This window comes from Gopherus evgoodei, chromosome 3 (genome assembly GCF_007399415.2).
Source record: "Gopherus evgoodei ecotype Sinaloan lineage chromosome 3, rGopEvg1_v1.p, whole genome shotgun sequence".
Lineage (NCBI taxonomy): Eukaryota > Metazoa > Chordata > Testudines > Testudinidae > Gopherus > Gopherus evgoodei.
The window spans coordinates 77,077,030-77,092,802 of NC_044324.1; the positions used below are offsets into that span (position 1 = coordinate 77,077,030).

At 38.9% G+C, this 15,773-nt stretch overlaps 1 protein-coding gene across 2 annotated transcripts in view; it reads left to right on the forward strand.

Annotated features, from left to right (window-relative positions):
• Positions 1–15,773, forward strand: part of ZNF292 (zinc finger protein 292) — a 67,080-nt gene that overhangs the window by 41,261 nt on the left and 10,046 nt on the right. The window contains exons 5-7 of one of the 2 annotated variants that reach the window (XM_030555883.1): positions 6,830–7,032; positions 10,520–10,656; positions 12,358–12,499. In XM_030555883.1, the coding sequence (XP_030411743.1) occupies positions 6,830–7,032; positions 10,520–10,656; positions 12,358–12,499 (482 nt within the window). Of the gene's footprint in view, positions 1–6,829; positions 7,033–10,519; positions 10,657–12,357; positions 12,500–15,773 lie in introns of those variants that run through there. The other variant, XM_030555884.1, reaches the window with a different exon arrangement.

Here is a 15,773-nt window from a genome sequence, read left to right on the forward strand (position 1 = left end):
CGCACCCAAGGCCTTTGGTCATCTCAGGAGCTGGCCTTGCACATCAATGTGCGAGAGCTGAGAGCAGTCCATCTTGCGTGCCAGGCGTTTCAACAGCACTTACAAGACCGTTGTGTCTCAGTGTTCACAGACAACACAATGGCCATGTATTACATAACAAAGCAGGGAGGGACACGGTCCTCCCCCCTTTGTCAGGAGGCCATCCAACTCTGGGTCTTTTGTATAGCCCACTCGATAGACCTGGTAGCGTCCTTTCTCCCAGGGATTCGGAACACTCTGGCGGATCGACTCAGCAGATCCTTCCTGTCTCACGTGTGGTCGATTCGTCCAGACGTTATTTTTTCTGTTTTCCGGAAGTGGGGATTTCCCCGCATAGACCTCTTCACTTCCCGCGAGAACAGGAAATGCCAGATGTCCTGCTCCTTCCAACGTCTCTCCCAGGGCTCGATCTCGGGCACTTTCCTGATGCCATGGACGAGCCAACTGCTTTATGCCTTCCCACTGTTCCCGCTGGTTCACAGAATCCTGCTAAAGCTCCGCAGGGATGGAGCTTGCTTGATCATGATCACTCCAGCGTGGCCCAGGCAGCACTGGTACACCATGTTGCTCGACCTCTCGATAGACAACCCAGGTACCCTGCCTCTTCACCCAGACCTCATAACTCAGGGCCACAGCAGACTTCACCACCTAGATCTGCAGTCCCTTCACCTCACAGCATGGCTGATGCGTGGTTAAGCCAGTCAGAGTTACGTTGCTCTGCCTCAGTACAACAAGTACTCCTGGGTAGCAGGAAACCTTCCACTCGGTCAGCGTATCTGGCTAAGTGGAAGCGTTTCTCCTGCTGGTGCGAAATGCAGAATGTCGCTCCTACCGAGGTCTCGATCCGCACCATCTTGGATTACCTCTGGTATCTCAAACAGCAGGGCCTAGCGGTATCATCATTGAGGGTGCACTTGGCATCCATCTCTACCTTCCACCCAGGGGAGAGTGGCCGCTCCGTGTTCTCGCACCCTATGGTTTCTAGGTTCCTCAAGGGCTTGGAGTGCCTATACACCCAAGTACGACGCCCCGCCCCAACCTGGGACCTCAGCCTGGTTCTAACCAGACTCATGTCTGCCCTATTCAAGTCCGTTAGCAACCTGCTCGCTTCTATACCTGTCCTGGAAGACAGCTTTCCTCGTAGCCATTACATTGGCCAGACGAGTCTCCGAGCTTCGGGCTCTCTCGGAATCACCGTGTACTGTGTTTCACAAGGACAAGGTGCAATTGCGACCACACCCGGCGTTCCTTCCTAAAGTGGTTTCAGCCTTTCATGTCAACCAGGATATCTTCCTTCCGGTCGTCTTCCCGAAGCCACACTCATCACAACAGAAGCAACAATTGCACTCCCTAGATGTCCGTAGAGCGCTTGCATTTTATATCAAGTGGACAAAACCCTTTTGTAAAACGCCCCAACTCTTCGTCACGGTGGCAGACCAAATGAAGGGCCTACCTGTCTCCTCCCAGAGGATCTCATCTTGGATGACGGCATGCATCCGTACTTGTTATGACTTGGCTCATGTTCCCTCAAGAACCTACCAGAGCTCAGGCTTCATCTGCCGCCTTCCTGGCTCATGTACCCATCCAGGAGATATGTCGTGCAGCTACCTGGTCCTCGGTCCACACCTTTGCCTCTCATTACGCTCTGGTTCAACAGTCCAGAGACGATGCAGCCTTTGGCTCAGCAGTTTTGCATTCTGCAACATCTCACTCCGACCCCACCGCCTAGGTAAGGTTGGGAATCACCTAATTGGAATCGATTATGACCAAGCACTCGAAGACAAGATGGTTACTCATCTTTGTAACTGTTGTTCTTCGAGATGTGTTGCTTATATCCATACTCTGTCGGAGTAGCCGGCAAGAAGGAACTGAAGGGCCGTTGGGTCAGCAGGGGTATATATCCAGCGCCATAGCGGAGCCACTCCAGGGGACGCCCAGCCTACCCACCGAGTGTTGCTAGGGTAAAAATCTTCCGACGAGCGTGCACGCAGCGCGTGCACACCTAATTGGAATGGATATGAGCAACGCATCTTGAAGAACAACAGTTACAAAGGTGAGTAACCATCTTTTGTAATGAGGCTTACCATATTGATTTGTTTTTCACAAAATAAAATACCATTCAATTGTTCTCACCATGAGGTGTGGTGGCTAAGCATTTACGGTGCTCAACTACAAATCTGAAGGCTGTGGGTTCAAGTCTTATTTGATCTCCTACTGAAATGCCACATCCACTTCACCCAGTTGCAAAATGTAGGTATCTGATCCATCAAATTAGGACATCAAAGACGACCACATCATTCTCTTTTATGTACTGTTGGCTATGAAACTGATGTGCCTTAACTATTCAATGTAGTTGTTTCCCAGACCTGAAGAAGAGCTCTGTGTGGCTTGAAAACTTGTATCTCTCACCAACAGAAGTTGGTCCAATAAAAGATATGACCTCACCAACCTTGTCTATCGTGTCTTAACCATATCAGCCTGATGAGTCCTTGGCTCAAGGGGACTTTGACTACTCTCAGTAGCTGTGCTCTGGCCTAATAATGCAAGAAACTAATGCAAATAAATCAGACTTCAGCATTTTCTTTAGCTTTATTTGCAACCTTTTCTTCACATGTTTACATGATCAGATCTTGCCAAATATTTGCAGAAAGCAAATTTCCAAGTCACATATGCAGATATATAAGGAAATAGACGCTTGTGTTTTATCTGGATGTATTTCCTATGTCCGTCTAGTCAGGAAACAGAAATGCCCACATACAACTTACTTGACTAATCAAAACAGTTCAAATACTGGATATGAACTAAAAGAAACTACTTATGATCAGTGCACAGAGTTGAGTGCAAAAATATTGATTCAGTAGTTTACTAACAGACCTTCTATTAGCTTGCGCGTACTCAGCAAGCAGTAAAAAGTTAAATTAGCAAAATAAAATTACATGATTATGAATTATTCACTTGACTCTGTCACTCCCTCAGCTACCAGTAGCAAGATCTGCAATACTTACTTCTAGGTTGCTCTTTTTTCACCCAAAAAGGATCTGTGTCAGTGCAGTGTTCGCTCCCCTCATATATCTGTTCTTGGCTTCAGGAGAAGCTATCACTAGAGGAACTCTTAATACGGGGCATGGGGGGTTATATGTGTCAACGTTTTTCTCCATAGCAGTGGCACAACTTTGACATCAGGAAGAAGTTATGGGGATCAAGCAAAAATAATGAGAATTGAATCCGTTATTTCTATAAGTAACACTACAGAATTACTTTATTTAAAGGACACTACAGTCTTCTACCATATTTTACAAATGAACAGTGGGGAGGTGACAGCCCAGTGCTTCATCAGAATGCAGCATAGTTAGCTGGGCTACAACACAAGCTCCAGTAGCCCACCAGCAATCTGCTTCTTCACCCTGGCATGAGCGCCTACAAAATTTTCAAGCCCACAGCCTTCATCCTGGACATTGTTAAATTCTGCAGCCATTTTGACTTCCCAGATGGCTTCTCCAAGTCACCTGACTCATACTCTTCAGCTTCATTCGCTCTCATAGGTTTCATACCTTGATTTCTGTTACTAATCCAAGATTTGCCTCGTGGCATTTTTTTAAATCCACAGGTGCTGCTGTGGACCCTAGTTAAAGTTTACTTTGGCTCTTGCTGACTTACTACCATCTGCATTAGGTCCAGTGATCTGATCAGGAGGAGGGAGCAATGGGAAGCTGATTCTTGAAGCGTACTGAATAAGGGACTATGGAAAACTCCTAAATTCTATAAGGTTCCCTAGGTTCCCAGAACCCCACAGAATTCCTTGGTCCCTCACTCCCAGGGACCTTGGTATAGTCCACATTAGGCCCAGGGCTTCTGCTCACTTCCTCTTACCCCCCATGTGAATGCTATAATGTCATGATCTGGACTTTGTATGCTAGATTTTGTATGCAGTGGTGTTGTAGCCATGTTGGTCCCAGGATATTAGAGAGACAAGGTTGGTGAGGTTAATATCTTTTATTGGAGCAACTTCAGTTGGTAAAAGAGACGAGCTTTCAAGCTTACTCAGAGCTCTTCTTCAGGTCTAGGTCAGATCTTCAGGCTTTGGTAGTTTGTGAACCTTAATGAACAATGGAGAGTAATTATACTTAATATTTTTCAATAAATCAAGATATTGGTAAGCTATTTCTCATTCTGCTAAGGTATGCTAGTTTTTGTGGACGAAGAGATGAACATTGAAATTGAGCATTCAGGATTTTTCTAGCTTTTCTTGAGGCGTTGGTCCTGGGGCAGAGTTAAGGTTGTTATGGTACCTTAGCTAATAACTTCCGTGCATTCATATTTTTTTTATTTTAACCTCTGAAATTAATACATCTGTGATGTTTGGGTTTTTTGATAACTACTGTGCTCTTAAGATTTCTTCCCTCTTCCCCCCCCCCCCATAAATTACTGACATGTATTCTCACCTTTAACTCCGTCTTCACTGAGTTTTGTCTTGGAATATACTAATTTAATACAGGTTCAGATCCTGATCACAGAATAAGCAAAACTGAAATTAAATACTGTATTTGAAAGTGCAAAATAAAGCTTAACATTAAAATTTTAACTGTAGTAATATCAATATCACTTGAGGAGGGTGTAGATATCACATGAGTTAGAAGTGTAGTCTTAAGTCTGAGACCTTCCTATATCTTATTTCAGTGATAGCAGAAAATAATCCAATATTTATGCCTGGTAGACTAGCTGAAACGGTAAACACGGCAGTTTAAAGGATTATTGGGGCCTGTGAGTTGAAGAGCAAGGTCAAAAACTTGGCATTAAAATATTAAATATAGTAATTTTAATATCATATGGATTAGAGGGAAGACTCATGAGTTAGAAGTGTAGTTTTAAGTCCGAGGTCATCTTATATCATATTTCAGAGATAACAGAACATGTTCCAATGTTTATGCAAGGCAGACTAGCTGAAACAGTAAACACGGCAGTTTAAAGGATTATTGGGACCTGTGGATGAAAAAGCAAGGATAAAAATGAACAAATGCAATTAGTCACTGGGTCATTTGTGGCTTAGGAAGAACATGAATGCTTTTTGATAAGAGACTTGAAAAATGGACATTGAAGAAGCATTTCTTCTGTTTTAAAAAGGAAATGTCCCACCATAAGATTTGTTAAATCTTTAAATGTATAATATATATTCAGTTCTAGGTTATCATCTACAAGACATAATTCAATGCACTTTGTTTTGATTCTACATGAAGTGAGATTGGCTTCACTCTTAAATGAGAAAATTGTATCTATTTAACTAAACTGGTTTTGAAACTAATTTAGTGAAATTGATACGGCCCCCTTATGTGGACACACTTTGTATTATAGACTGTGAATTGAAGGGTAGCGTACCTATATTTAATGAAGGCTCTTGGAGGAGATCCAGGGAATTATAAACCAGTAAGGCTTGCTTATTTAGTTAGTTGTATTACTGTAGTGCCTAGGAGCCGTGGCCATGGATCAATACCTGGCAAATTGGTTGAAATTATAATTAAAAAGAATAACAAAACACATGGAAGATTATGATATGGGAGGGTCTAACCAGCAAGGTTTCTTCAAAGGAAAATAGTGAGTAAAGGAAAATTGGTTGACATAATTTAAACTTCCAGAAGGCCTTGACAAGGGTCCACACAAGAGGCTACTAAAGAAGTCAAGTGACCATAGAGTGGGAGGCAAATTATTGCAATGGACCAGAAACTGTCTAGGGGAGACAAAGCAAAGAGTAGGATTAAATGGTCAGTATTCATTGTGACAAAAGGTTAACAGTGTGATGCCCCCAAGGTTCCATACTAGGCCATGTGTTGTTTATTATATTTATTAATGACCTAGAAACTAGGGCGAGTAAGTAGGTAGTAAAATTTGCAGATGATAAAGTACATTCCCCACTTTTACATCCCCTGTAAACCATTCACACTCCATCTCTCCTCTGCCCCTTTTCTCTTCTACTCACACCTTCCACCCACCTTCCCATTTCCCTCTCTTTCTCTATAATGCCAGAAGACTTTGATGATGTTCCATAATTTTAGAACAATAGGTAGCTGTCAAGACCATTCCTGTGAAACTGGCTTGTCAAGCTTGAACCATTCCTATTCTTAAATAACTTGCTAAACTAAAACTGAATGCTTAAAGAACTGCATCTCCGAAATGTGATTTTGTGAAAACATACTATTGCCAAGAACATTTGCACCAAAAAATTACAAGACTGGGGAAAATCTAATTTTGTTTATTTAAGAAGTATATGCATATGATTAATGCTACACTTTCCTAATTGTCAACTTCATACTTTAAAATACATGTCCCATTTTTGGAAATAAAGTAGAATGATTAAAAATTAGAGATGGGTAGAAAATAGGAAATCTAGATTCATCCTTAACTATGAACACTCAACCAACATTTTCATTTCCTTGAACAAGTCATTAGAGGGCATTTTAGCAAGATGACTAAGCATGTTATTGATGGCAGAAATGCTAATAGAAAATGCAAGCTTTTAATTCCAAACACATATCAGTTTATTAATTTTGAGAAATTCTTTAGCCTCTTTGAGAACGTTTTAGATTTCCAGCCTGAAATGTAGTGTGACCAGTGGCAGGTTAAATGAACAGTACAAAAGCAAGGTATTAGAAAAAACATTTTTTCCAGTGCTCCCTATCTTTTGTGCCCTTTTACTCTGTTTAAATGTTACATATGAATATGATTAAATTCCATCTGTTAACTGCATAACACTTCATGAAATATTTATATGTAACGTTTTGTCTTGTTTTTCTTTAAGTGAATGAATTTTTAGTGTTTGAAGGCCCCATTTTGCTCGATATGCGAATTAAACATCTAATGAAAGCAAAGCAGTTGACTCAAGCAACTTCCCTGGCAAAGTTGTGCTCTGACCACCCAGAAATCAGCACCAAAGGCAATTTTAAGCAAACCTACCTGGTCTGTCTTTGTTCAGGATCACCAAATGAAAAGCTAATGGAGGAGGTGAGTAAACATTACTTTTAGTTTGTGATTTTTTTTTCTATAGGTACTGCAGTATTGATGACGATGTTTTTTCTTTCCTATAGAAAAGAAATCCCTCGCTTAAAAACAGTATATAAAACATAGTATGCAATTTGTTGGGTTTTTGTTTCTTTTCTGCAAAATTGCTCATTTTAAGGCTCTCTGTAAAACTGGAATTGGAAATCTTTTTTCCTTTTTTTTAAATAAAACAAGGCTTACTGCTAGCATACAGATTCAGTTCCGGGCTCTGCCACAGCTTTCCTGTGTGTGAATGCACAAGATACTTGAACTCTCTGTGCTTCAGTTCCCCTCTGTAAAATGGGGAAAATAATACTCACTTTCTTCCATCCTTTTTCTTCTTGTCTGTTTTAATTGTAAGCCCTTCAGAGATGAGACTGTTTCTTATTATGTTTCTGTATACTGGTTAGTATAGTGGGGCTTTGATCACAGGCCCCTCTGTTTATCAGCTATAAATTATGATAATAAAGAGGCTATGATCATTTTTGTAATGTGTGACAGGAATATGTACTTTGTTAATTAGAATACCTGCAGTTACTTAACTTGTATTTTCCATCCTGCTGGCCAATTTTGGTAATGGTTCTGCAGTTCTGAGTATATGTATTTTAGTAGTAGTGTTCACTAGGCTTTCACTCACTTGATTTGAAGTATCCACTCACAAGTAAAGTCACTTGTGGAACAGTTTTACCTGGTACATACAAGGATTACAGTAAAATGATTACAGATACATCTGGCCCCTTTTTAAAATATTTTTTTCAATTATCTTTGATTATATGTCATGTTAGTCTTCTGTTTTCAAAATCTTTACAATTGTCTTGCAGCTCTTTCTTCACATTTTCTACTAGTCACTTACTATGGGTTTTAAATTCCCTTTTTAAAAAAAACTTACAAATTTATGCAAAATTCATTATAACGAGAATGAGTTGTAAATCTTCAGAGAAACAATTTGTATTATGACTTAGTTACTGTAAATTTCTGTCGGATAAATATTTCATAGTCGTGTTCCTTTAAACCTTATTCCAAGTTTAACACTGGGTTATTTACAAGTTATCAAAAGTTCTTTCAGTGACCTGGCCTTTATTATAGGCATGGCTGATGGCACCGCCTATTATTAAGGTTGTCTATCAGGCCCTGCTGTCTGTTACTTATATGCCAAAGCTTAACCATTTGGGCTGAATTTTTCTATGCTGAGTGTGTGTCTTAGGCTGACATTTTTTGGAAGATGTTAGCCAAAACTATTCAGCCATTTTCAGGAAAGAGGCTAGAAAAAATATGTTCTACGTGTGTTTAAAAATGTTGGAAGCCTCTAGTTGCCCCCATGTTTTAGAACAAAGACATGAAATTTGGCAGAGGGGTGTGGCCCTTGTGTCAGGGATTCTGAGATTTTAAGGACATAAGGGACCATTAGATCATCTAGTCTGACCTCTTTTATAACACAAGTCAGACAGTTTCATCATTACCCATATACTGAACTCCATAAATTGTGTTTGACTAGAGCATATCTTCCAGAAAGGCATCCAGTCTTGATTTGATGACATCAATAGATGGAGAATCCACCCCTACTATGTTCTGTGGTTAATCACCCTCACTATTACAAAGGTGTGCTTTATTTCTAATTAGAATTTGTCTAGCTTCAGCTTCCCACCATTGGTTCTTGTTATGCCTTTCTCAGATAAATTAAAGAGACTCTTTCTACCTGATATTTTCTCCCCTTAATCAAGTTAGTGACTCAGAGAGGCAGTTCTCCTCGAAATTGAGGAAGCGTGTTATTCTTCAATAATTAGAGTGGAAAAATCAGCAAATGTTGATGAGCTTTGTAGCAGTATTTGATACTGCTCAGAGAGAAAATGAGGAAAATCTGAGATTTACATAACTTGACTATTTATATAGGAAAAAGACGGTCTGAGGGGTTTTATAGTAATAGTTGGTATTTAGAGAAACAAACAATATTTTGCAGATAATATGTTAAACCATAAAGAGAGAGAAATGGATCAAAATCAGAGAGGATTGTATATTTGAGATCTGGTAAGTGTGGAAAGAGGAAAAAGGAAAAAATATGAGGGATGGTACAGGCATTGTTAGTTTATTGGAGAAAGAAAAAGTACCAAGATCAGAGGGGATTATATTGCTCTATTACACTGGTTTACAACCTTTTTTCATTTGTGGACTTCTACAAAATTTCGAAGTGAGGTGCAGACCCCTTTAGAAATTCGATCTGTGGTCTGCGGACCCCTACCATAGGAATCTTAGGCTGAAAACAGACTCAGCAGAATTCAGCTATAAATGTTGAACATGCTCAGCACGGCATTTGACGCAGTGTAAGAAAGGGCGCTAAACTGGGCTTGTGTGGTAACGACAACACTTCCAGAGTTTGACCTGTAAGAGGGCCGGGGGTTCACATACTGTTGATGATCAGAAAAAACAGAATGCCTTTTCTGGGATCCAGAACTTTATTTTCATAGTCAACTTTCGTAGACCCCTTAGACATAGTGGGGTCCACAGACCACAGGTTGAAAACCACTGCCTTGTTAGGTTAGGATATAATCACTGTTCAGTAATAGAGAACCCTGCCTCATTCAGTAAATTTTCCACTCTTAATAAAAGTTACACATTTAATAATATTATTACAAATGATTTTTAAAGCTTGCTAGAGCTTTGGTTTACTTGACAATAGGCCTCTACTTATCTATAGGCCCTTGGCCTAATGGTGAACACCAACCATAGTACAGTTGGCAGGATGTGTTTCCCATCAAAATCTAGGAGGTAAACATTACTAGTCTATAACCCCCAGTTTAAATAATAAAAATACCAAAAAGAATCTAACACATCTGCTAGGAAAACATTCAGTTAATCTACCTTCAGTAAGCAGGTTATTTTGCCCCCTTTATTTTTGATTTTGTGGAAGATACAGTGATACTCCTATATTAACCTTCGCATCCTTTCATTACTGAGCAGCAATAGCATCATTGATTTTAGTAAGTTGAGTTGGATGGGGAATCTGAGTTAACAGTAAGTAAATCTTTTTGTATAGAAGTCAGGCTGTAATATAAAGTTTATTAAAACTACTCATTAATTATACTGATATGTAAGGAGAGAGAGAGATACACATTACTGTTATTATGTGTAGTTTTACGTATAATATGAATAATGGGCTTTAAGATCTTTGGATGAATTTACTGTAGACACGTAAACATTAAGTCTTACGATATCTTTCAGATACATGCTTATATCCATTTTACCTGTGTACAGCTTTCCTTTTACTTTTGGCAGATCCAGTATTTTGACATGCGTGTTCTATCCAGAAGCTCTTGAATTACTTTAAGCAATTAATTGAAAAATAAGATGTTTGAAAATGTTCATTAAATTCCTTATTCCTGGTTTTCCACAGAGCACCATATTACCACATGCTTGAAAACCATCTAGTCAGTGATCTTGTATTTGTCCTCTCCAGATCGCAGCAGTAGATTGCAAAGATGCCTTAGAAATGATCTGTAACCTAGAGTCTGATGGAGATGAAAAAAGTGCTCTAATTTTATGTGCAGCGTTTTTATCTCGTCAGCTACAGCAAGGAGAGATGTACTGTGCCTGGTGAGTTAGAATCTCTTTTTGTTTGTTTCTAAGAGTAAAACTGGATCATTTGACACTTTAAAATCTATTGGAAGGAATAGGACCTGTCAACTTTTTTTGAAAAAACAAAAGAAAAAGCTTAATATAAAATTTAATGCTTTTGTAATAACCCATAATAATTACCATCATTACCTTACAATTTTTTGATTGTTTCAAAGGCCATATTGTGGATCAGGCATCAGCAGATGATGTGAGTGCTGAGTCACTTAACTTAACAATAAATTAACTGTATTACGTTGTGGAAACAAATAATTTTACATCTGTTAGGCAGGTGGTCAACACTGTAATGAAAACTGTCTCAATTTTAGACAACAATTCTGTTGTCTGGAAGAGCACTTTTCACATAAGTCACCTACTTCTTTTTGCCTGTATTGAAAAATGTGCAGGTTTTCATATGAAATCTTCTTCCAGCAAGATCTCTCCACATTGAAGCCACATGCTAGTTTAACAGTATTTGGTAGTTAAAACAAGCTTTCACTGGGCATCCAGGGCAACTGGCAGGTCTTGTTGGGAGACAGCTGACCCACTGGAACTTTAACTTCAGTCTGGTAAAGTTGGTAACTTGCTGGTTTGGTCCCAGTCCTGCTCCGGGATTTGCTAATGCTGATTCCTGTACCTATGTGAAGTATAACTTGAAGATAATGGGACATGAAAGAGAGCAGGGATTTGCAGTAATGGATCCTGCTGTAGGCTTGGGACCAATCTTTGTATATCATTCCACTGGTTATCTAAAACATTCTTGTCGTTTACACCTTCAGTTTTGGTGTTTTCTAATTTATTTTGTTATAAAGCAGCAGTCTGGCCTCGATATTTTTACTTGAATAAAAGTATAAGTGTAACAATCTAACTTTATAATGCTAGATTTCAGAGTAATTAAATATAATAAAGTGTACATAAAGTCTATGCATTAACATAGAATCATAAATATGTAGGGCTGGAAGGGACTGCAAGAGGTCATGTAGTCCATCCACCCATGCTGAGGCAGGATTAGGTATACCTAAACCATCCCTGACAGATATTCTTCTAACTTGTTCTTAAAAACCTCCTTTGGCAACCGGTTCCACTACTTAACTACCGTTATAGTTAGAAAGTTTTTCCTAATATCTAACCAAAATCTCCCTTGCTGCAGATTAGGCCCATTATTTCTTGTCCGACGTTCAGTGGACATGGAGAGCAATTGATCACCCGTTTCTTTATAACAGCCCTTAACATATTTGAAGACTTAACCAAGTTCCCTCTCAGTCATCTTTTCTCAAGACTCAACATAGGTTAAAAAACAGGGTTTCTTCATAGTTCAGGTTTTCTAAACTTTTTATCATGTTGGTTGTTCTCCTCTGGACTCTCTCCAGTATGTCAACATCTTTCTTAAAATGTGGCATCCAAAATTGGACACAGTGTTCCTGCTGAGGCCTCACTGGTGTCAAGTAGAGCAGAACAATTACGTCCTGTGTCTTACATCTGATACTCCTATTAATAAACCCCAGAACAGATGAACCCTGATCTTTTATAAAAGAAAGTATGAATTGTTAGGTATTTTAGAGAGGCAGCATAAATCCTGTTTTCATCCTTCATATTTTTTTTAAAAGAACTGCAAATTGATCAAATATAGTGGTTGTGTTAGTACTGCCATTTATTCTGTCTTTTAAAACTCTCTGTTTCCAGGGAATTGACACTCTTCTGGAGCAAACTGCAGCAAAGGGTAGAGCCTTCTGTACAAGTGTATCTAGAGAGGTGTCGTCAACTTTCGGTGTTAACTAAGACGGTTTATCATGTATTCTTCCTGATTAAAGTAATTAATTCAGAGGTAAGGATACTCTAGAAGGTGTATTTTTTCATGGCCTTTTGAATGGAACATCAGATCAGGATTTGAAAATTTTCTGGATGTCAGCTAGCAAGTACATTAAACCTTCGAGCCCTAAGCCTTGCCTACTTATGCAAGTTGTACCAATTTAAGTAAATCGGTATATAAACTGATGTAATTACATCACTGCATCCCCCTTTTGGTAGACTTTCTTAAATCGGTTTGAGTCTTTCATAGCCATTTGGCTAAAGTTGATAATTAATTAACTTAAGATGAATCAATGTAAGACACCCTTAAATTGACTTAAGAATGTCCACACAAAGGGTTGCAGTAGCTAAACTGATTTAATTTATTACAACTTTTCATTGTAGACATGAGGGGGAATAGATGTTGCAGCTCAGCAGCTGGGAGACAGGAGAGCTATAGCTGAGGATACACCCTCCTGTAACATGAGTCCTACGCTCCAAATAGCTTGACAAGTTACTTTAGTGAAGAGAGGAATGTAAGGACCTGATAACTCTTTATACTTCAAATATTAATGAAAATAAAATGGGAAAGAAAAAGATTTGAGGGGGGAAATTTGAGACTCTCAATCTTTTAAACAAACTGTAAAAGGCAAAAAACAACTTGATTGTTGCTTTATGATTCACCATTAAGGGTATGATTTTGCTTTGAGGAGTTAAGTTATAAATTAACCCTGAAGTATTTTGCTTTTTATGGATTTAGAACTGATTCTGTATCCTAAACTCAATCCGTGTATCTCAGTTAATCTTGTATGTAGGGTCACCCATTGTTCCAAGTCTTCTCTACATCGTGGTTGTATTATTTAATGTTAATCACTTTGTCTTGTCCTCCCTTGAGTTTTTTGTTCTATAGACTTTGGATCCATAGATAATTGTTTTAAGAGGAAAAACAAGTTGTTTTCAGTTAGTATATCCTGTGGGACTATACTCCTCCTACTACTTCCTTCATTTAAGGTTAATTTACTTTTTAAATTTGGATTGGGTAGAAATAACTGGTTGCATGAAGAATTGTGGTCCAGACCTTGAGCCATGTGCATTATATGCCTAATATTTTTCCTAAAAACAGGAAGTCTTCACTGAATGAGCTATGAATCATTCTCCCTGATAGTAGAAATTTAAGACATAGGAATAGGACTGTTTATTCATAAATACAATCACCTTACTTCTCATTTACACTCTTCAGCAGTGTAGCCGGACCTTAAAGTGAATATAAATGTAACAGAATTGTACAAATGTAGGGCTGGAAGAGACCTCGAGAAATCATCAAGTAGCAGCCCCTGTGCTGAGGAAGGAGTAAGTAAACCTAAACCATCCCTGACAAGTTTGTCCAGCCTGTTCTTAAAAACCTCAAATGATGGGGATTCCACAGTCTGTCTTGGAAGCCTATTCCAGAGCTTAACTAGCCCAATAGTTAGAAAGTTTTTCTAGTAGCTAACCTAAGTCTCCCTTGCTGCAAATTAAGCCTGTTACTACTTGTCCTACCTTCAGTGGGTATGGAGAACAATTGATCATTGTCCTCTTTATAACAGCCCTTAACATGTTTGAAGACTATTATTAGGTGTCTTTCTCCCCCTCCCCCCCACGTCTTCTTTTTTCAAGACTAAACATGCCTTTTTTTTTTTTTTTTTAACATTTCCTCATAAGTCAGATTTTCTAACCTTTTGTCATTTTTGTTGCTCTTCTTTGGACTCTCTCCAGTTAGTCCACATCTTTAGTAATGTTTGGTGCCCAGAACTGGACACAGTACTCCAGCTAAGGCCTCGCCGGTGCCATGATGAGCAGGACGGTTACCTCTTGTGTCTTACATATAACACTGCTGTTGATGCACCCTAGAACGATATTAGCCTTTTTTGCAACTACATCATATTGTTGACTCATATTCAATTTTTGATCCACTATAACCTCCAAATCCTTTTCAGCAGTACAACTACCTAGTCAGTTATTCCCCATTTTGTAGTTGTGCGTGGGTTTTTTCCTTCAAGTGAAGTACTTTGTCCCAGGCTATTGAATTTCTTCTTGTTGAATTCAGACCAAGGCCTGGTCCACACTATAGCGTTAAATCGATTTAAACAGCATTAAATCGATTTAACCCTGTAACCGTCCACACTACAAGGCACTTTAAATCGATTTTAAGGGCTCTTAAAATCGATTTCTGTACTCCTCCCCAACGAGAGGAGTAACCTTAAAATCGATATTACTATATCGATTTAGGATTAGTGTGGACGGAAATCGAAGTTATTGGTCTCATTCTTTTACTGAGCTACCCAGAGTGCACCGCTCCGGAAATCGATGGTACATGGACGCACACCACCGAATTAATGTGCCCTAGTGTGGATGCATAAAATCGATTTTATAAAACCAGTTTTATAAAACCGGTTTCAATAATTTCGATTTTATGCTGTAGTGTAGACGTGGCCCAAGTCTTCAATTTGTCAGTTTTGTTTTTAATTCTAATCTTTTCCTCCAAAGTGATAGCACACCTTCCCAGGTTGGTGTTATCTACACATTTCCATTCCATTATCCAAGTCATTAATGTAAATATGGAATAGTACTGGACGCAAAACTGACGCCTGCGGGGCCCCACTACATATGCCCTTCCGTGTTGCAGTCATTCTCAAAGATAATTGCTAATTGTTCCGATTGCTTCAGCTAGTTCCTTAAATTCCCTAGGATGAATTTCATGACTTGAATACCTCTAATTTACTTAAATATTCTGTAACTTGTTCTTTCCCACTTTTGGTTTGCATTCCTTTTCCCTTGTTGTTTAATATTAATTGTGTTGAGAATCTGGTCAACAATAACCGTTTTAATGAAGATTTGAAGAAAATAGGCATTAAACACCTAAGCCTTCTTGATGTTATCAGTTATTAGCTCTCCTTCCTTGCTAAACAGAAGACCTACACTTCCCTTTGTTTTTCTTTTCCTCCTAATATATTTAAAGAACCTCTTATTGCCTTTTCTGTCCCTTGCTTGATGTAACTCATTTTGTTCCTTTGTTTTTTTGTTTTTGTCTCTACATGCTTGTTCTTTTCTTTGGCACTCCTTCATAGCAATTTGTCCATGTTTTGTAAGATTCCTTTTTGATTTAGCAGTCACTAAAGAGATCCTGATGGAGCCATGTTGGCCTCAGACAGTTTTTCCTTTGCATCAAGATAGTTTGCAGTTGTTCCTTTTAATATAGTCTCCTTGAGAAACACCCAGCTCTCCTGAACTCTTTTATCCCTTAGATTTTTTTCCCATGGGACCTATGTACC